A 22,601-nucleotide genomic window follows, 5' to 3' on the forward strand; every position below is an offset into this window, starting at 1 on the left:
ATAAATTAAAAAAAAAAAGATATAGAGGAAAATAACGAAACTTAAAATAGGGGTGAAGGTAAACATAATAGCTTACCCCCTCCCCAGGGGACTGGAGAGATGGCTCAGAGATTAAGAACACTGGTTGTTCTTGCAGAAGACCCAGGTTCAAATCCCAGCACCCACATGGCAGCTAACAACTGTCCGTAACTTCAGTTCCAGGGGATCCAACAACCTTTTCTGTTCTGTGCAGGCAATACACAAATACACATAATATAAAAATAATAAAAGTTAAAAAAAAAAGACAAAGCAAACAAATAAACAAACAAAAAAAACCAAAATCCCCTTCCCATTTCCCAGGAGACACATTCATTGAAAAAAACAAAACATATGAAAATTTAATTTCCTGTTTTGTTCTCAAAGACTCTATTTCCACTTTTCCTTTTTCCCTAAAAGAGAACATTACTAAAAATACATCAAGAATATCCTCGGGCAGCTGCGCATGGTGGCGCACACCTTTAGTCCCAGCACTCGGGCAGCAGATGCAGGCGGATCTCTGTGAGTTCAAGGCCAGCCTGGTCTACATAGTGAGTTCCAGGCCACCTGGGGTTACAGGGAGACTGTCTCAAAAAGAACAACAAGAACAAAAAAAAAAAAAAATGTCCTCGGCTGCCTCCAAGGTAGGACACACAGTCCTGTACCTGGCCACTGAGTAGGAGGTAGTACCCACCCCTACCTCTGACACTGGAGTCCACAGTCATAGCAGAGCACAGCTAAAGGAGTCAGATCCCAGGTCACTGCCTTACCAACTCTCAACAGTTCATTTGTGTTAGATAGTAATTTATATATAATTTTATTTAGTTATTTATTTATTTGAGGAACTATGTAGCCCAAACTGGTCTAAAACTTAGATTCCTCTTGCCTTGTTTCCTGAGTGCTGGGATGATATGCAGGCATGTGCTACCTGCCTGGCCAATGTTTTATAATCCTATCAAACACCAAGATACTTCAATAAAACTGCACTTCTAACTCACCCTTGTGTTCACTCAACTTAAGCCCGAGACTTGCCTGACTTCCAAGACAAAGGCAAAGGGAGATCGTGGGGCACAACATTTTTTCTTGGCACTCACCTTGGCATCTGTGCCCATGACCAAGTCCTTCAACTCAATGATTTTGTCATTGATAGAGGACCGGTATCGCTTTTCAATGATGTTGTGTGTTGTCCGCCTTTCTCCTTCTTTGGGGGGCTCCAGCTGCTTGACACCGCCGGGTACTTGCTTAATAGGAACTTTCTCTTGTCCCATCATTACAGGCATTGTGGTCAGAATGGTCCCACTGCTGCCCACTAGAGTCTACAACAAGGGCAGAATTATCTTTTTAGTTTAAATTAAGCAAACTCACAACACAAAGTGGTTTGTTCCTGGATATATGGTATCATCCAGTAACGCTTCATGTGGTCTGAGCCCCTCTGGACTAATGAAGTCATATCCCAAGAGACCTTAAGAGCCATGACACCTTAGCTGCTTGGACAGAGCTGGATGATTCTGCTGTCGAGCTGCTAGCCACTTCTAGATACACACTAAGAACTACACCAGGTGGCACAGAGAAAACTCCCTCTGGATATAGGACATATTTTTTCCCTCTCAAATGCCAAGTAAATTACTACATTTCTCTCTATAGTGTGGTCACCAAAGAGCAAAGAGTGAAAGCAACATTTCTATTCTAAGCCATCTCATAGAGGAAACAGGTCAGCCTTGCACACTTGTCTTCTTTTAGTCCTCCTTTCTGCTTCCTCCTGTTTCTATGATTACTCATTTTAGTTATTATTTTCTTCAATAAATGGCTTCAGTTTCCAAATGGCCAACAAACAATCAAAAAGCTGCTCTACTTCATTAAACAATCAAGAAATAGTTCAGTCAGGCATGCTGGCACACACCTACAAACCCCATCACATAGAAAAAAACCACCCCAAAACCCAAAAAACTATGGGCCACATGTGGTAGTACACACCTTTCATCCCAGCATTTGGGAAGCAGAAGCAGGTGGATCTGTGAGTTTGAGGCCAGCCGGGTCTACATAGCGAGTTCCACGCCAGTCAGGGACACATAATACTACAAATCTGAAGTTTAGACTTTGATGAAGTTTTACAAATGAATGCAACATACAGCTCACTAGATCCACTGTCCCCACAATCACTGATCTATCACCACAGCCAAGTTCTGTATCTGGAATCCTATTAGTGAGTCTTCTGTGATAGTAACAGCTTCTTTTCCTCTGCATTCATTCAGGTTTACCCACATTGATTCATGTATCAAAAGTTCTTTTTCTAATAAATAAAAGCAGGACACACTTTTACTTGGTGAGTATATTGTAAATTGTTTATTCTTCTGCTGGTAGGTTATAAGCTCACTGTATAGCTGAGGGTGTGACCTTGAACTTCTGATCCTCTTGCTTCCACCTCTCCAGTGGTATGATTACAGGCCTGGGTGTCCAACCCGTCTGTGTGGTGCTAGGGCTCAAACCCAGGGCTGCATGTATGCTAGGTAAATACACTATCAACTGGCTACAACCCCAGCCTCAGTTTCTGGCTTTTATGAGTAAAGCTAGTGCTTCCAAAATTTTAATCATCTTTTACTCAATCAGATTGTCTTGTTTCAGAATGCTCAAAGTAGCTGAGATCCCACAATTTAAGGATGGATGCTTTTTTTTTTAATTTTATTTTATGTGTATGTGTGTATTGCCCACATGTAGGTAAGTGCACCCGTGTCGTGCAGTGCCCATGGAGGTCAGAAGAGGCTGTCAGATCCCATGGGACTGGAGTTATGGCTGGTTGTGAGCTGCCATGTGGGTTCTGGGATTTGAACCTGGGTCTTCTACAAGAACACTCAGTGTTCTTAACCGCTGAGCCATCTCTCCAGCCCCAATGGGTGCTTTTTACATCTTTCATCCTGGTACCTCTCCCTGTCTGATGGCCCTAGGATCCTTTAGAAGCTAAACTTCCACCAGAAGCCAAACCTCTTCATCAGCTGATAAGATGATGGTTCTTTGTGGAGCTGTTGCTCAGCAACAGGGTTCCTCTGGGCTCATTCCCATCCCCTTGCAAATCCCAAGACTTCCTATAGCACACGCTGACAATATTTCTTCAAGGGAAATCAAAGCTAAGAGTGGAATGTGGAGTGACATTTATAACTTGACCAACAAATTCTATAAAATACTTTGAAGAGCTGTGGGAAGAGAAGGACAGGAGAGAATACAATTCTTACTGGTACTTGAAGGGCCGCTGTCTGGATGGGGGTGGTGAGAGCAGTGAGGGCTGGGTTCTGGACTGCAGCCATGACAGGGCTGCCATCTGTTTTCAGAGTGGTCAAAACAAGGGAATCTGTCTTAATGATCTGAGGTTGGACGAGGACCTAAAAGGAGGAGGAAAAAAAGTGATGTTATTGTTCATAGTTTTTCATTTGTTTCTTGTTGCACAGATACTTCACAGTGAGCTTGAAATCGGGTCGTAGGGAGAGAAGGAACAGCGAAAGAGTCTTGAGGCTCTGAGGCTTTGAGCTGGCAACGTCAGCCATCTGGCAGGACTACAGCAAGGGTAGGTCACAGCGGAGGGCGAGTGAGGTCTGACTTTGGACGGACTCAAGAGAGCCAGGAGATAGGCTGAGAAGCAGAAATAAACCTAGGCTTTGCTTCTTAAGATAAATTAATTTGGGGCTAGCAAATGGCTCAGTAGGAAAATGTGTTGTCACCAAGCCAGATGACCTGAGTTTGATCTCCAGGACTCACACGGAAGAAGGAGAGAACCTACTCCTCCAAGGTGTCTTCCACATGCACTCTGGCACATGTGCACCCACATACATACATACATACATACACACGCACGCAAAATAAAAATGTAATAAAAAGATTAATTTGTTAGTAAGAAAATAGAGTCCATATGTTATATCACATAAACCACGTTTTTGAATGTGTTTGTTGTACGGGGCATGCAGGTGCATACACAAGTCCCTAAGTATCTGCTCTTTGCCTCACTGCCATAAAACACAGTCTCTTACTGAACTGGAAGCTTTGGCTCTCACCCTCTCCAGGCTGCCAGGCCATCAAGCTCTTGGGATCCACCTGCTCTGCACCCCACACCCCCAATGCTGAGGTTATAGGCATAGCCATGACTGGCTTTTTACCTGAGTCCTAGGATTCAAACTGAAGTCCTCCTGTTTATACAGTAAGCACTCTTAGCCACTGAGCCATCTCCTTAGCACCCCCCAAAACATGTTTTTTTCATTACAAAAATAACGCACACTTATCTTACCCAAAATACACACTTAGTATTCCCTACAAAATAGGGAAAACAGCAGATAAATATCAATTCAGTGTGTTTCTGTCCTGTTTTATACTTTATTTTAGGGGGGAGGGTTCATGCATGTCATAGCACAGAGAAGGGAGTTGGTTCTCTCTTCTACCACGTGCATCCTGGAACTGCACTCAGGTCATTAGGTGTGGCAGCAAGCACCCTTGCCTATCAAGTCATTTCGCTGGCCCTCTTTCCAGTTGTATGTGTCGATGGGCACTACACCAGCCTTTTCCAAGGATGCCAGTGTGCATCACATATGAGGCTCGGCTGGACCTCTGTATGCTGCTCACAAGAGCATCCTGGTACCCAAGGCCCAGCTGCTCTCTGTACATTCCTGCTAGCCTTTCTTAGCATGCAGATCACAGTTTCAACTAAGGACCAGCTGAGAGTTTCCACTGGTTCCTCCTTGAATCCTTTCCAAGCCACCTACCGGGACCTGCTGCACCTGGGGCGCAGCAACTGTCTGCACTGTGGCTGGGGCAAGGGTCTGCAATGTGCCGTTAGCTGTTTGTGTCAACACACGCTGCGCCTGTACTGTCTGCACCTGCTGCTGGATGGTGACTGGCTGTACCTGCGAAGATGTCACCAGGCTTTGGACTTGAGGCTGAAGGACTTTGAGGAAGAAGAGAAAAAAGTTAGATGGATAAGGAGAGCATGCTGTCACTACAGCTGCAGCAATAACCAAGGATGGAGTGTCTCATAATGACTTCACTCCCCACCTGCTGTCTAGGAAGATAAGACAGCCATTCACAATCCCATAAGGGCTACATCAATTTCTGACAGAACGAGTACAAGTAGTTTTATTATTCTGGGTGCTGGAGCGAAGGAAGCGAATCGGCAAATGATGCACCCAGCAACGGAGCGAGTAGATGCTGAGCATCAACAACTCCCTGGAGCTTCATTTCCTCTTGTCCTTCCTAGATAGAAAGTTGCTTTGGGATTTTGGTCTCAGCTTCTTGCCTTACACCACCTCCTCCAAATTCTCAAACCCACTGAAAACTCGGGATATCTTCAAGTGGACAGCAGTGCTCACCCTCAGGGCCACAGTCACTGGCTGTGGCACCACAGGAAGAAACAGCACTTTGGCCACACTCCGCCAGGAGGCTGTTATTCAGAGATATAACACCTATTTTTTCTTTTTCTTTTTTTTTTTGGTCTTTTTGAGACAGGGTCTCCCTGTAGCCCCAGCTGACCTGGAACTCACTATGTAGACCAGGCTGGCCTCAAACTCACAGAGATATGCCTGCCTCTGCCTCCCAAGTGCTGGGATTAAAGGCGTGTACCACCACGCCTGGCCCCAGAATCTATTTTAAACACTGTATTTGTGTACACAGTGCATGCGCAGTTCTTTGTTGAAGGAATGGTCTCATCTGCAGGTACCCAGATCTGGCAGCTAACCAGGCAAATATCAAAACTCTCCTCTAATTATCAGGACAGCCTTGTGTCTCCCAGGTCTGAGAGACTCTGAAGCCACGGAGGCAGGCTTAACGAATATTAAGATCTCTGAGGAAGCAGAACTGTTTCTGCTCTGGTTCATATGGCCAGTGGCCAGAAACTTGTCCAGCAGGACCATACTGACACATTCTCTCATCCTCAGAAAAGATACACCTGCAGCATATGCACACTGCACATAAGCTTGGAACCAATCAACTGCTCCACATCTGATTTCTGAATCACCTTGAAAGCTGGTAGCTGCATTCTGGTATATCAAAGGCTGCTGGATGATCCTCGTCTGTGGAGCAGTACTGAATGTTGGGGTGATCATTACCGTCTGCTGCTGCAGCTGAGCTGGAGGCTGGGGCTGGGGTCGGGGCTGGAGAATAGGCGTTGCACGGGGCGGGGTGGGTACAGTGGAGGGCGAGACCTTGACCTGAAGGGCTGGAGCCTGAGGGGAGGCAGCTGAAGGAGAGAAGGTAGGTAACGGGACCTGGCTGAATGGCCGCTGAACCGAGGTGTCTGCAGCTCCACCACTGCTGCTTCTACCACTGCTGCTGGCGCCTCCGCCGCCATTGCTGCCACTGCCACCGCCTCCAGGGAAGGAACTGCAGAGCTGCTCTGAAAACAAATCTGGGAACTCTCCCACTTGATTGCTGACAAACTGCAGCATCTCTGTGAACAAAACAAAAGGAGCAATTTTATTACCATCCAAAAGATTTTTTTGTTTTGTCTTTTTGAGACAGGGTCTTGGTATACGGACTAGTCTCCCGAGTGCTGGGATTAAAGGCATGTGCCACTACACCCAGCTAATGAATCACAAGGATCTTTATCTTTACTTTTTTTCAAATGACTCCTAGGAATTTGTATACAATGTCTGGACAGACAGAAGTAATCTTGAGTCTAGTATCCTTGATTGACCAACAAATGAACTGACAGCCAGCTTCTCTTTAACAGGAGTCAGGCTATTAGTTATTTGGTGACATACACATAAAGCCCTGGGTTCCATTTCTAGCACCACACGCAAAACAAAACAAGAAAAGCAAGGACATGAAAATACAATGGTTTTTCTTTTTGGAGATGGTCTTGCTATGTAGCCTTGGCTGGCCTAGATTTGCTATTAGGCCAGGTTGGCCTGGAACTTGCATCAGTTGCCTCTGCCACCCAAATGCTGAGATTACAGTCATAAGCTACCACATCCAGCTCGCCAGTGACTTTTCAAAGACAAGAAAGAAATGATCAGGAGACATTGAGGCAGAAGGAGGGTTGCCACTGCCATGAAGCTCTGGAGTTTAGTAGCCTTGGGCATAGAGCAAGCTCCAGCCTCAGCACTGCTCTTGATGGTGGAGAACAAGCCACATGGCCTGCCGCAGCTGCACCAGCACACTACTTCTCCCTGGCTCCTTTTATCCTCAGTAGGCAAGCTCTGGTCCTCCATTCCAACCAATGCACCTATCTGCGTACCACTGGTATCCACAGAAGTACCAGGCCTGGTGCTAACAAGCCCGTTCAAACACTCAGGAGGCAGAGGCAGGAGGAACATGAGTTTGAGGCTAGCCTAGGCTACGTTCAGGGACAGTGAAGTTGATGGCCCCCAAGTCAAAGATCTTTATGTCCATGCTCAGGTGCTAAGGATCTCAAAGAGTAACTGACTGTGACTAATAATAATCAGATATATAGAAATTAGAAACACATGTGCAAATGTGTAAGAGCACGGTCACACTGTCGGCCCACAGCAAGATGACACCCAGCTCTCTGCCATCTGCTCCTTTCTACTACCAAAGAAGGCCAAGACATAACAGAGTGGCTCTGCTCTGGCTCTGTCCCTTCCCCTATGGGAAAGAAGGCTATGGAGCCAGATGTGCCCACTTAGAAACCATGCTGCACTTTCTAGATCATCCTCCTAAGTGCCTACAGCTCCTGAGTCCCACCCAAACAGCTTCAAGCCTGCAAAGGCATCCTAAACAACTTATTCCAGGACTTACTCCTTTCTGAGGACTCCTTCCTTTTCTTGGGCTGCTCCCTACAGAAGCCTGGAGCCTCAGTCTGATCCAGTTCTTTTTAGATCCAGAATTCTCCACACTGTCCACCCTTTCATGCTCTGTTACCTCATCCATACCCAAATGCTTGTTCTTTGAAATGATGTCAAGAACTCTCCAAACTCTCCTTCTCCAAACTCTCCAGTCATCACATGCTTTAACTTGGACATTGTGGTGGTTTGAATGAGAATGTCCCCCTTGGCTCAAATATTTGCACACTTGGTCCCAGTTGGTGGTGCTGTTCAGGGAGGTCATGGAGCCTTTAGGAAGTAGAGCCATGCTGGAGGAGGTCTGTCACTGGGGTGGGCTCTGAGAGCTCATAGTCTAACTCACAGTTCTCTCCTCTCTCCCTATGTTTATGGTTGAAGATGGAAGCTCTCAGCTTTCTGTTCCTGCCACCATGCTTTCCTGCCATGATGGACTCTTCCTCTGGAACTATAACCCACAACAAACTTTCTCCCATAAGCCACTTTGGTCAAAGTGTTTCATCACAGCAACAGAAAAGTAACCAATACAGACACCAAACCAACCACCACCACCACAAAAAAACAGCCACCAGAATTGGTGAGATGGTTCAGTGGGTAAGGTGCTTGCCACCAAGCCAGATGACCTGAGTTTGATCTCAGAACTCACATGGTGGAAAGAGAACAGATTCTTGCAAGATGTCCTCTGACCTCCACGTATACACTATGGAGCATGTGCACACACATAAATAAATAAGAATTCCTTTAAAATCCACCAAAACAGAAAGCACCATCTTCATCCACTCCCCCAAACCTCTACTAGCAAATCCTTTCCAAATCTCTAAAGGTAGGGGAGGCCCCAGGGGAGATATTTGAGGTATCACGAGTTACCCATGAGACAAGCAGTGTCCCTGGAGATGTCTAATGTGCTCACATGGAATACCCAGAGTGTAACTTCAAATGGAGCACTGTAAGCATTCAGTCAGTCCAACCTGTTAGGAAAAACTTTCAACCAGCCAAACTCTGACAGTGTGACTACTTATGCACCTTGTCATCCAGTTCTGTCCTTACTCAACCTGCTGTAAGAGGGAGAAGTGGGGAGACGGCCACAGGTATTAAAACTCGTGCCAACTAAGTCCAATTCTTTGTACATGCTTTAACAAAGAAATGTTGTTAAACTCAGCACAAATTTTTTAAAAAACATAAATCTAGTGCTCATACATGTGACACATAACACAAGATTATAAAGAGCTTCAAGAAAACAATTAGGGGAAATCTAACAACTTGTTGAGCTGTTCACAATTCCTGTAAGTTCAAACAGAAACCTGCTATTTTCAGCAGCCCTCACTGGCCATCTACATTCCCCCATGGAAAGCTGAAGAGGGCAGACAGAAGTCCAGAGTAGCTGGATGGACAGGCTTTGATACAGGGTGGGTCTGGGTCTCAGAGAGTAACCTAACCAGCTGTGTAAATGTAAACAAGTCACTTCTCTGTACGTCCCAGTCCCCTCACCACAAAAGGCTGCCCAGAGAATACAAACCTGGACTCTTTGCTCTGAGGGTTAACAAGATAATTTATGCAAAGCACTTGGTAAGGGGAAGGCCCCTATGAAGCCCCTACTGGTAGTACCGCTAGAGTACCCACTTCACAGGCACCTGGTCTCACATATTTTATCTTATCAAGTGTTCTCAAAACCCTTAGCTAGGGAAGACATAGGCTGATGTTCAAAGGTCACACATAAAACTGGTTAAGCATGTAGGCATATCTGCTTAAACTTAAAAAAACAAAAACCCCCAAACAGGCCAGGCGTGGTGGCACACGCCTGTAGTCCCAGCACTTGGGAGGCAGAGGCAGGCGGATCTCTGTGAGTTCAAGGCCAGCCTGTTGTAGTTCCAGGACAGCTCGGGCTACAGGGAGACCCTGCTTCAAAAAGACAAAAAAAAAAAAAAAAAAAAAAAAAAAAAAAAAAAATCCAAACAAACCAAAAGAGTGAAATCTGTTTTAATTCTCACATAGAGAGCCCCAGTGAAGCTACCTCCAGATGGCCTGGCAGCAGGAGCTCCATGCAGAGGCCTCCAGAGGGATACAGTGAGCTAAAAGCACAGCCACGCTCTTTACCTCTCAGCTCCACCCGTGGGAACATCTTAATGTCCTCCCAGCATTCCCTGCTCTGTTCATTCTGTTCATTTGTGTCAGGCAGTTACACAGGCTCTCAGTTCCACGGAGAGCCATGAAACCTAGAAAAGGGAGGCCTGGGAGAATGGTTTATGGAGCTTCGAAAATGGAGTTCATGTTCCTGCTGTAGTTCACAGAGCACAAGGCCAAAGAACTTCCCAGGGACTAGGCCAGCACACTCAGGCTCCCTTCGCTTCCTTCTGAACCATGCTCCTATCTTGAGCTGTTTCTCAAACTTAGAGCTAAGTTGCTTAAAGTATGTGCGGCACCAAGACTTTATTCAGGCTCAGATCTCTTTAAAAGCAAGGAAACAAGGTTAAAGGCATTGCTCATCATTCATGCACTGCAAGCAGTTCCACGCCTCATGCAAAGAGACCATCAGTTCATGTGGACCCTATGGAGCTTGTGACCTGGAAGGGACAGAACCTATTCTGTCCAGATTAGCCACTGGCATCTACTGCACGCAAAATGACCTGAAATCGCCAGGTGTGGTGGCACACGCCTATAATCCCAGCACTTAGGAGGCAGAGACTGGCGGATCTCTGAGTTCAAGGCCAGCCTGGTCTACAAAGTGAGTTCCAGGATAGCTGGGGCTACAGAGAGACCCTGTCTCAAAAAGACCAAAAAAAAAAATTTTTTTAATTGCATTTATTTTGTAATTATTTTATTTTACTCATGCGTGTATGCATGTGTCTGTGTGGGTACTGAAGAGTCAGGATGCGGCCACTGGATTCCCTAGAACTGGAATTACAGGCATTTGTGAGCCACCTGATGTGAGTGCTGGGATTTGACCATTGGTGCTCATAACCACTGAGCCATCTCTCTAGCCCCCATCCCTCGTCTTTTAAAAAGTTTCATGGGACTATATTGTACAGTATTAGTGCATTAGAATCTACTCAGCCACTTAATGAACCTAAATGTTTTATGTTCATATCCCCATAATCTGGGGGATGATGGATTATTTTGGTTTTGAGGCAGGGTCTTCTGTAGCCCAGGCTGGCTTCCAACTGAGGTGAGGATATAGCCTTAAAATCTTCGTCCTCCTTCCGCCTCCCAAATGTGAGGTTGCAGGCATACACCTCCACATTCACATGGTTTTTAATGTTGTGACACTAACTCCTTTTCCCCATAAACCCTGTGTTTGGTTTTGGTTTTGGGAGTTTTTTTTGGTTGTTATTGTGTTGTTTTGTTTCTTGAAACAGGGTCTCCTTGTAGCCCCAGCTGGCCTGGAACTTACTTTGTAGACCAGGCTGTCCCTTGATTTAAAATTCAGTGTGTGTGTGTGTGTGTGTAATTATATGTGTGTGCAGGTGCCCTCTGAGGCAGAGGAGTTGGATCACCCTGGAACTGGAGTGGTTGGGAGGTACTTGATTGATGTGGGTGCTGGGAACTGAATCTGGGTCCTCTGGAAGAGCAGCACATGCTCTTAAGTGCTTAGCCTTCTCTCCAGCCCCTATACACAGATTTTAATATTGAATAATGAAATTGCATGGTCTTTGTGTTGTACTTTAGAAATCTGTCATCCCCAAACTCATCCTGGGCTACATCACAAATAGGGACTAACAGTTCCTATCTTTTACAAATATATGACAATAATATCACAGCTTTACAGATTAGTAGCTAAAAAAAATAAATACTACAATAAATAAGGTACTTCACCTTGAAAAAGATATGAGATTTGCTTGTGAAAGTGAGTCTCATTAGGTTAGAGCATATGCGTTATTGTCAAGCGGAAAGAGCCATCTGAAATGTAATGGAAAGTTTTGACATTTTGTGAATAGATGTGGCTCACAACACTGGTAGTGAACTGATAAAACTACCAGATATTTAGGAAGTGTGTATGTATGCATTAAAAAAAATCTTAACTTAATCTTTAATTTCATTTTTTATGTGCAATGCTGGGTATTGTACCCTAGGGCCTCACATTGAGATATACTCATAATCCGTATGTATGCATTTTTGTGCATTCCTATATGACTCATTTCAGCTACGTATGGTTTTCTGTATTTTCTTCTCCTCCCCCCACCCCCTCCAGGATCTCACTCTGTAGCCCAAGCTAGCCTGGAACTTACTCTGTAGTCCAGGCTAGCCTCAAACATGTAGCAGTCCTCCTGTATCACCCGAGTGCTGGGATTGCAGATGTGAGCCTCCATACCCAGCATCCTTTTCTAGTGTTTCTCTCCTACATAAACAAATGCAAAATTATGCTTGATATATCTGATATGTTGTAACAATCATATTTCAAAAACAAGAATTAAAACTTCAAAGAAAACTTTCTATAAGTAACATGTATTACTTAAAAGTCTAACATGTACATGAGTAACGTACTACCTAAAGCATAAGTGTCCTGCTTTAGATGCTATATGAGTTATAACTTTTTTTGTTGTTTTTTTGTCTTTTTGAGGCAGGGTCTCCCTGTAGCTCCAGCTGACCTGGAACTTGAGGCTAGGCTGGCCTGGAACTCACAGAGATCTGCCTGCCTCTGTCTGCCTCCTAAGTGCCACCACACCCTGCCTGAGTTCTCTCTTTTTTAAAAAATATTTTATTTATCATTTTTATTTTATGTGTATGAGTGTATTGCCTGCATGTGTGTGAGTGCACCCGTGTTGTGCAATGCCGCGGAGGTCAGACGAGGATGCCGCATTCCCCCGGAACCTGAGCTGAGGATGGTTCGAAGCCGCCATGTGAGTGCTGGGAATTAAACCCTGGTCCTCTGCAAGAGAAGTCAGTGCTCTTAACTGCTGAGCCATCTCCCCAGCCCCGAGTTCTAATGCTTTTTTTTTTTTTTGTCTTTTTGAGACAGGGTCTCCCTGCAGCCCCAGCTGGCCTGGAACTCACTGTGGAGACCAGGCTGCCTCTGCCTCCCAGCACTCTTAACTAGAACAGTTAGCCTTGTTTTGCAGATGAGAAACCTGCAGTCCAGCACTAAAACTTAACCCTAGGTTACAAGACCCAGATGTGCTGACTTTCAATCACCCATGTTCTCTGAACAAGATAAAAGACAGGGAAAAATGGATGGAATATTTGCAGACATATAAGAAAAGCAAATAATAGTATAGAAATTTTTCTGATTAATTAAAGATAAATATCTCAGTAGAAAAATAGTCAAAGATCATGAACAGACAGCTTTTTAAAAAAAAAAATACCGGTAGGGGGGCTAGAGAGATGGCTCAATGGTTAGGAGCACTGGATGCTCTTGTAGACTACCTGGTTCAGTTCCCAGCACCCACTTGGCAGCTAATACCCATGCCTAACTCCAGTTACAGGGGATCAGACGCCCTCTTCTGACCTCCGTGGGCATTACATGACACAGGTACACTTACATACATGCAGGCAGCACACTCATGAAATGAAAATAAACAAAATATTTTTTAAAAAAATACAAGTAGGGGAGTGCCTGTGCCTCCCAAGTGCTGGGACTAAAGGTGTGCACCACCATGCCAGTCTGGACAAGAGGTTTTTTTTTTGTTTGTTTGTTTTTGGTCTTTGAAACAGGGTCTCCCTGTAGCCTCAGCTGGCCTGGAACTCACTGTGTAGACCAGGCTGGCTTTGAACTCACAGATACCCACCTGCCTCTGCCTCCCTAGTGCTAGGACTAAAGGCGTGTGCTGCCATACCTAGCTTGGACAAGGGGATTTATTTATTTATTAATAACCACATGATAAGAAGAAGCATTCCTTTACAGCTTTAACATATTCAATAACAATTTCCAGAGCAAAGATACATCTCTTTCATTTAGTACAGACATGAGACAAACCAGTCCATGAAGGACTTTTATCTACTCTCAAATGTACAGAAATAGATGATGGAGTGATGCTGAGAATGTGAACTGTTACAGTCTTTTGAGCATTTATTACATAGGGTCTTGCTCTGTATCACAGGCTAGTCTTGAATTTATGACTTCGTTCCTCACCTCTCAAGTGTTGGGATTACAGGCACATGCCACTCTTGTCTGGTGGAAGCACAGACATTATGTCTAGCCTGCCTTCTTGATGCACTCACGCTCCTTGAACCCACTGTACCACTAGGGTTTGTCCTAAGAAAACACTAGTAAAGTAAGAAATTATTTTGTTCAAGACTTCTTAAAATTATGTGTGTCTGTGTGTATGATGGGACAGGCGTATGTGCCACAGCATGTATTTGGAGGTCAGAGGACAGCTCTGTGGAGTTGGTTCTCTCCTACCTTTACATATGTTCTGGAAATTGTTAGACTTGGATTTTTGGGTGGTTAGGCCTTTATCTGCAGAGCCATTTTGCCAGTCCTGTTTAAGCCTTTTTAAAAAATATTTTATTTATTTATTTTTTCTTTTTGTCTTTTTTGAGACAGGCACTTGTAGCCCCAGCTGGCTTCGAACTCACAAAGATCCGCCTGCCTCTGGCCTCCCAAGTGTTGGGATTAAAGGCATGCGCCACCACACCCGGCTTTATTTATTATTTTAAATATTATTTTAAATTATTTAATATTATTTTAAATAATGAGTGTTTTGTTTGCATGTAGGTCAGTGCACCCCATGTCGTGCAATGCCCATAGAGGTCAGAAGAGGGCGTTGGATCCTCTGGAACTGGAGTTACAGACAGTTGTTAGCTGCCATGTGGGTGCTGGGAATTGAACCCAGGTCCTTTGCAAGAGCAGCCAGTCCTCTGAATTGCTGAGCCATCTCTCCAGCCTGTTTAAGACTTTTTAAAGTTGTTAATAATGCTGAAAAAAATTCCATTTCTTTGTTATTTTGTTCATTTTATTCTTCAAACTAGAGCTTCCACCAAGGTTGTTCAGAACATAAACATTAATAAGCTCTGGGCCTGATATGTACAGGCTCCTTGGGAAGAACAAAGAGGAACACAATTACTTACCCAGAGGCAAGGAGACACAAAATCTGATTCCTCACTAGTCCCTTCCTAGGGATGTTTTTTTCTAATAACTAATCAAAAAATCAAATGTAAACTAGTAGCAAATCCAAAGGCCAACTATGAGCTAGCTTTTTCTTCTCCCCAATTCTGCTATATGCATCACCACTGCTTTCTCTAGAGCCATGGAGGTCACTCAAAGGGGCAATTAAGGAATGGAGCTCATTAACTATACCCTTCTACATAGAAGCTCTGGAATACAATTAGTAGTAACACTGGGACACTGGGACAGTCTCACAGACAAATTGCTCCCAGCACCAGAGCGCGGCCCAGCTGGTGAGACGCTCAGAGCACAGGAACAGACAGCATCATGCCCTACAAAGGGGATTTCTGGATCACCTTGGGAAGAAGAGTCTGGAGGAGATGCGAATGACACAGATGACAAACTGTGACTCATCCCTCTTGTATTTTAAGTAATAGACGACTGAATTCTTTTTTTTAACTGGCAAAGAAACCACAAAAGAAAACTGGGTAGGGAGGTGAAGATTCCCAAATGCTTCTGTTTCATAACATGAACAAATGTTATAAATTCCTTTGCATATACCTAATATTACTCAAAAGTAAAAAAAAAAATTTAGGAGGAAAAGGATTGGTTGAATACCTAGGAGTGCTGCATGCACAACCTGAGTTCAAATCCCTAATCCACTTAAGAAGCCAGGCAGGCATGGCTGTGTGTGCTTGTTATACCAGTAGTAGGGGCAGAGACAGGTGAATCCTGAGAGCTCACTGGCCGCCAGCCTAGCTCAAATGGTGAGCTTCCACTTCAGGAAGAGACCTTACCTAAGGTAATAAGGTGAAAAGCAATAGAGGCAGACACCATCCTGCTCTGGCTCCCCGATCGCAGACCCAACAGACAACACAGACACAGACACACGCACATGCATGCACGTACCCGCACAACAGGAGAGGTGGACACATAATGAGAAGTCTTCTACAGCACAGGACCAGCTCTCATGGTCACCCAGGAGCTATCTCAGCACCACTTTCAGTGTTTTGTTTTCTCTTTCTTCTCTGCCATAAATTCACCCTGAATTATCCCTGAAATTGTTAGCTGTCCCAAGGTATCAGTTATCTCATCACCCCATTTCCATACCCTGTTTTGATTCAATTAGTCTTCTACCCAGTAACAGTCATCTTTAAGCATCTTACTGGCATAATTACCTCACAATCAAATCAAATTCATTCATTCATTCCTCCCTCCCTCCCTTCCTCCTTTCTTTCTTTAAACAGGATCTCCCTGTAGCCTCAGCTGCCCTGGAACTTGCTATGTAGATGAGGTTGGCCTTGAACTCAGAGATCCACCTGCCACTGGAGTACTTTGGATAAAAAGCATGTGCCACCACACCCAGCATTTTTCTCTTGAAAAAAATAATTTATTTGGGGGCCGGAGAGATGGCTCAATGGTTAAGAGCAACTTCTAGAGGACCTGGGTTCAGTTCCCAGCAACCACATGGCAACTAACAACCGTCTGTAGCTCCAGTTCCAGGGGCATCCAACGTCCCCTTCTGATATCCTTGGGCATTGCAAAACCCGGGTGCACTTAAATACATGCAGGCAATATACTCATAAACATAAAATAAAAATAATAAAATTTAAAAATAAAGCAAAATAAGTTTAAAAAACTGATTCCAAAGCAGCCTCTCTTGCAATTACCCCTCCCCACCATTTTAATAAAGAACAAATCAATAAAGACATTAAGGGGTCTTAAGATAACGCATTTAATAAACACTGAGATTCTACTATACCAGGCACAAAAATAACTATCTCTGCGGGGCTGGAGAGATGGCTCAGGGGGTTAAGAGCACTGACTGCTCTTGCAGAGAACCCGGGTTCGAGCCCCAGCATCCGCATGGCAGCTATGAACTGTCCTTAACTCCAGTTCCAGGGGAACCTGAAGCCCTCTTCTGACCTCCACAGCATTGCACGACATGGGTGCACTCACATACATACAGGCAAACACTCATACACATAAAATAAAAATAAATTTTTTTTTTAAAGTATCTCAGCTGGGCGTGGTAGCACATGCCTTTAATCCCAGGACTCGGGAGGCAGAGGAAGATGGATCTCTGTGAGTTCAAGGCCAGCTTGGTCTACATAGTGAGTTCAGGTCAGCTGGGACTACAGGGAGATACTGTCTCAAAAAGACCAAAAAAAAGTATCTCTTCAAGGCACATATCCTGCTGGGCACATCTGCTAGGCAGGGTACATAACACTGGGATTTTTAAAGGGGGAATGGTATAGGAGGCACCTGTTGGGCTCTGTTACCTGAAGAGATGTTGCCATTTCCACTAGAATTTACCTGTGTTTGTACATAAGTATGCATATATTTATTAACAAAGCACAATCTTCTAATTGGAAAATGGTTTTTCTGTCTGTAACACCTTGTTAGGCACTTTCACACACAATGTGTTCTATAACCTAAAATTACCCCAGGAGGTAGTGGTTTCAGTACTCTTGTGGAAGGCATTTTGCATACTGCCTGGCTCATAAGTGCTTAAAACACGGAGTTGATGGCTGTACCTAGACAACAAGCCCAAGTCCAAGGAGGAGATGTGCACTTCTCGAGCATGCAAGTGAGAAAAGAGGCAGAAAGGGGTGGGAGCTTTCTTGGGAGAAGTCCTGTGTGTTTTTTCTCATCGGGCATTCTGCAGAAGTCACCCCAACTCCGACCCAACTCCCTCACTCTGGCTGCCCCATCTCACAGTGGCTGATTCTGGACTGCTTCAAGGGAGTTCCTACCCATGCAAGAACCCTACTCAGGAGCTCCAGTCTTGACCTCATGCTATTAGGAGGCATCAGATTCTTGGCACCCCATGTTTCAAAAGCTGTCCCCGGCCGGGCATGGTGGCAGCACTTGGGAGGCAGAGGCAGGTGGATCTTTGTAAGTTCGAGGCCAGCCTGGTCTACATAGTGAGTACCAGGACAGCTGGGGCTACAAGGAAACCCTGTCTCAAAAAGACAAAAAAACCCAACCAAACAAACAAAAAAACAAAGCTGTCCCCATGATGCTCCATTTATTACTTGAAATGTTTGTACTGAGTCCAGCAATCAAGAAGACTAGTAGCAATAGAAATAGTGTAATTGTTAACAAAGGTTTTAGCACAGGCCAGCACCCCATTATAGACTCCACATAAATTGTTCTCATGAAATCTCTACAGCATTCTGAAGTAGGTGCCACCACCACCTACTTTACAGACAAGAAAAGGTGGCACAGGTTAGGTAACTTGTCCAATGTTACATAATCAGCAGGTGGAGGGCTGGAATTAAAGTCAAGCTCTTAGCTACCACCCAATGTAGATGATTTGGTCCCACTATCATGTGGGTATCACAAAACAGGGCCTGGCAGCAGGCAGACCCAGTGAGTACTTCATTGATGAATGAGCAGTGTGAACACTCCACACTCAGGAAGGAAAGGATATGTCACACCAGGTCTATTCTGCCTTTCCCAGCTTATCATCTGCCCCCACCCTAGTATCGCATGGTGTCTTGAAACAGTAGACTGAAAGTTGAGCAAGATGCTCAAGGAACTGATCCTGCATGATTCCTGTTCTCTAACAGGAGGGCCTCGTGTTTCACAATTACTTTGTCAACAAAGTCAGGCACAAACCATTTCACCTGAACTGTACTCCTGGGGGCAGAGTCTACAAAGGAAAGGATCCCAATCTCCATCAGTCCTTAAACCATTTCATAAAAATGAAAGGCATCAAGAATCTACCATCTTCCATTCATTATCACACCCCACATCTCCCTAGCTCACCCTAGTGGTCAAAAACATAAGCAACGCAGATTATCTCTTTAAAAATATTTTGTGTGAGAGTGTACTGCCTGCATGTGTGCAAGTGCACCCGTGTCGTGCAATGCCTGAGGAGGTCAGAAGAGGATGTCAGATCCCCTGGAACTGGAGTTACAGACAGTGTTAGCTGCCATGTGGGTGGAAAAGCAGGTTATTAAATCATATACAAGCCTCCACTTATTGTGGAGGTGGGAAGCTTTTGCAATGTGATGATTATTAAGAACTTCACAGCAGGGCAAACTCTAAAGAGACAGGTATGGGGGAAAGGTGAGCAGGGGTCTCCCCATCCTGTCCCTGTGGTTGCCCAGGATGGAAGTCTTTGTTTTCCAAAGTTTTCGCATTCCTGTAACCTTTGTGGTCATGTTATCTTGCTTAATTATCACATGTACCTTTCACTTAATTGTCACCTATGGGCTGTTTTGCCTTTTGTTTGCATTTCCCCACACGAGTATAAAAGCCCCCCAAAACTTGAAGAAGAGGTCTGACTCCTTTATTCGTGGGATCAGTCCCACTAGTGTCAAATTCCACTAGTGTCAAATTATTAAACTTCCTCTCCTCACCTGACATCAGCGTTGGTCTCTGATTTTTCCATAACATTTCTGGAGGCCCCAGCGAGATCAAGTTGCTGTACCCTCATTGGTATAGAGGCTGCTGCTCCTGGACCCTGCAAGCCCCCTCGGCCCCTGGAACAGAGAAGTGTGCACCCCTGAAGAATTTCCTCTGGGGTCTCCTTCCAGGAGGCCAGAGAGAGCTGCATAGCCCCGAAATAGAGCATCTCATCAGGTGAAGTGAGACGGAGACCCAGAATGGACGTCCAGACCAGGTAATGGGCCCCAGGTTAGACACATGGAAGCTGGTGCAGGCTGATCCCCCACAGGAGGCTGCATACGAAGTCTTGATATGATTCCAAGATGGCACTGGCCTCCAGTCAGGAATGAAGGGGACCACAACTAAATCTCGATGTAATTCTGAGGTGCTGGCCCCATTTAAGGTAAAACAGGAATCAGGAATCAGGCAGCAAACCGAGCCCAGTTTAGGCAGAACAGGAATTTAGTGGTAATAACTAGGGAACAACTGTCTTAAACTCTAAATGATTGTGCATGAATGTAAGAGTGAAAGTAATGGTTCCACGGCTCTTCGAGGCCACAGAATCTGACTAGGCCTCACCCTGCAGTTCTGCTGAGGTTGTGTAACCTAAAAGGGCACTCACCTTCAGGTGATGGAGCACGGGGATTAGATGTGTGGCCTTAAGGTAAGACCTCTTAAATCACTGAGAGGTGGCCAGCCAGGAAGGTATCTGAATGAGGGAGACTAACACTCTCTATCCCCTCCTATGCACAAATTACATACATCCTAGGCACATACAAAATTTTAGATGGGTTCCTCCCAGTCCAAGTATCAGACCCAGGCTGCCCTCCAGGTGATGCTGGACAACTTTAAACTAAGCTATGCAGGAAAGTATGGCATTATGACAAAACCCTCCGCTGGGCGTGGTGGCGCACACCTTTAATCCCAGCACTCAGGAGGCAGAGACAGGCAGATCTCTGTGAGTTCAATGCCAGCCTGGTCTACATAGTGAGTTCCAGGACAGCTGGGGCTACAGGGAGACCCTGTCTCAAAAAGACCAATGTGGCCCTAAGATAAGACCTCTTAAAATACTAAGAGGTACTCTCCAGTCCTCCTATGCACACATTACGTACATTCCGGGCACATATAAAATTTCAGATGGGTTCCTCCCAGTCCATGTCAGACCCAGACTGTCCTCCAGGTGATGCTGGACATCTTTAAACTAGGCTATGCAGGAAATTATGGCATTAAGATCAAACCCTCCACCTTTGAACTTAATGTGAAGTTGAGTGACTTGATATCAGGTCATACTGAGTAAGAAACCCTGAGTCTGGACAGATGCTACCTGAACCCTAAAACCCAGCCTATGAGGAGGGAGAACTGCCCCATAGCTATGAGATTATGGAGGAAGTGTTCTCCTCCTGCCCAAATTTTTTAAAGATGAGTGTCTACACACAAAGGACCATCCTAATCAAACTCCTTGATTTTTGTGTTTTGGGTGCACCTAGTTTGCATGGATTTATGCTATGTATGTCTACAATAGTCATTTCCATGTGTTTGAGATTTCATGTAATTATGTCAGGTATGTCTATAAATTTCTCGTGTATTGAGATCTCATGTAATTGTCATGTGTATCTGTGATCACTGTCTTCATGTTTTCATCAAAATAAACTGGCCACTTCAGTTATTCATTTGTTTATTTTGCACAAAACTTTTATTTTTGCTTTATTTTGGCATGCCTAATTAAAATACACATGCAGATTTATAAATATGGATATTCTGATAGTGCATTCAAAGGCCTTATAAATTTGGGTACCCTAAACATCTTTAAATCTATTAGACAATGTCTCTAGGTCTATTATCTGTTTCACAAAACTTTTAAGTGTTATTTGTTTATGCAAAACAGTATCTGAAGCTGGGTGTGGTGGCACACACCTTTAGTCCCAGGACTCAAAAAGCAGAGGCAGGCAGATCTCTGTGAGTTCAAGGCCATGCTGGTCTGCATAGTGAGTTCCAGGCCAGCTGGGGCTACAGGGAGACCCTGTATCAAAAGAATAAGAAAAACAAACAGTATCTGAGCTGGTTGTCTAAGGACCTTATTTGTTACATACCTTTTGGTTTGGGTTTGCTTTCATAGTGTTTGTTTTAGAGTATCTCTTTGGTTTGCTCACTTTGGAAGTATTTTGGTTTTGACATTCTTGGTCTGTTTGTGTTGCTTTCAGACCTCTAAAGGTCTGAAAATGGTTTGAGAATTAAACTCCAGTTGGTTATAAGTTTGATTTAATATGTTAAGTCACCTTCGGAGCTGGAGATAAATTCTGGGACTGGTCTTCCTGTTTCATCCTGCTGGCCTTGTCCTTTCTCCCCTGTTCCTGCAGCATGACTCTGTATGCAGGCAGATGTGGCCTGTTTGGGGGAGGTGCACATTTCATCCCTGGAAACTCTGCTGGCTTAGATGTGGCTCTGTACTTTTCTCTTTTGGAGATACTCTTGCCTTTAACTCTCATGTTTAAGTCTGCACTGAATTGCCTTTATACCAGCTATTGATAAAACTCCCAACAGCAACTAAAATCAGGAATCTTAGTTTGGCTTGAATGGAGGTCTCTGATACCTGGAAGACCTCTGCCAGGCTCCTAGAGATGGACACAGAGCAGCGGTGCTTTTGTTTCTCTAGCTAGAGGACATCTGGGTTAGAGCTAGTAGCACATGGCTTCTTCTGGGGTATCTTGTAAGAATGGCCTGAACCAGTCTCTTGCCTCCAGAACAGCCTGGGACAAAAATGAGACAACTACAATGTATTTAGAATAACTACTTATAGACATTATTATGTTTATCTTATAGAAATTACCATGTACTTTTATGCATACACTGAACAACCTCTAGACATCTCTGAGAATTAGCTCATAACTGTTCACTACAGTGTATCTTCTTAGACTCTGGCAATGATATGATTTTATTTCCTTAACAATGTTCCCCCGCCCCACACACACCTTTTCCTCATAGAAGGCAAAAGACCACCCTGAGGCTGAGCTGTTGCTGTCACAGATCACCAGCCCTGTAGACTTGGCTTGCTGGCGCCTCTGACCCTGTGTGCTGTGCTCTTGTGCTTTCACCTCTCGTTCTTTCTAAGTTCCTGCTCGCTACTGTAGGAGTTAACTGTAGACAGCTGTAATCCAACCATACTCATGAAAATTGTTTTCTTTATACTCTATGCTTTTGGTATTGTCAATCTTAAATGGTCTTTAATAATAGACTGATTCAGGGGCTGGAGAGATGGCTCAGTAGTTAAGAGCACTGACTGCTCTTGCAGAGGACAGAGGTTTGAGTCCCAGCACCCACATGGTGGCTACAAACCATCCTTAACTCCAGTTCCAGGGGAATCCGAAGCCTTCTTCTGA

The 22,601-nt window shown here is 44.6% G+C and overlaps 1 protein-coding gene across 4 annotated transcripts in view; it reads right to left on the reverse strand.

Annotated features, from left to right (window-relative positions):
• Positions 1-22,601, reverse strand: part of Srebf2 (sterol regulatory element binding transcription factor 2) — a 72,175-nt gene that overhangs the window by 32,469 nt on the left and 17,105 nt on the right. For 2 of the 4 annotated variants that reach the window (XM_029569134.1, XM_029569133.1), the window contains 5 exons: positions 19,197-19,319; positions 6,005-6,436; positions 4,758-4,939; positions 3,243-3,389; positions 1,110-1,331 (listed from right to left, as the gene is read on the reverse strand). In XM_029569134.1, coding sequence (XP_029424994.1) covers positions 1,110-1,331; positions 3,243-3,389; positions 4,758-4,939; positions 6,005-6,436; positions 19,197-19,233 — 1,020 coding nt within the window. In that variant the 5' untranslated portion in view covers positions 19,234-19,319. The remainder of the gene's footprint in view (positions 1-1,109; positions 1,332-3,242; positions 3,390-4,757; positions 4,940-6,004; positions 6,437-19,196; positions 19,320-22,601) is intronic. The other 2 variants (XM_008844789.3, XM_029569135.1) reach the window with 1 other exon arrangement.

Source organism: Nannospalax galili, unplaced genomic scaffold (genome assembly GCF_000622305.1).
Source record: "Nannospalax galili isolate Female #2095 unplaced genomic scaffold, S.galili_v1.0 scaffold180, whole genome shotgun sequence".
Lineage (NCBI taxonomy): Eukaryota > Metazoa > Chordata > Mammalia > Rodentia > Spalacidae > Nannospalax > Nannospalax galili.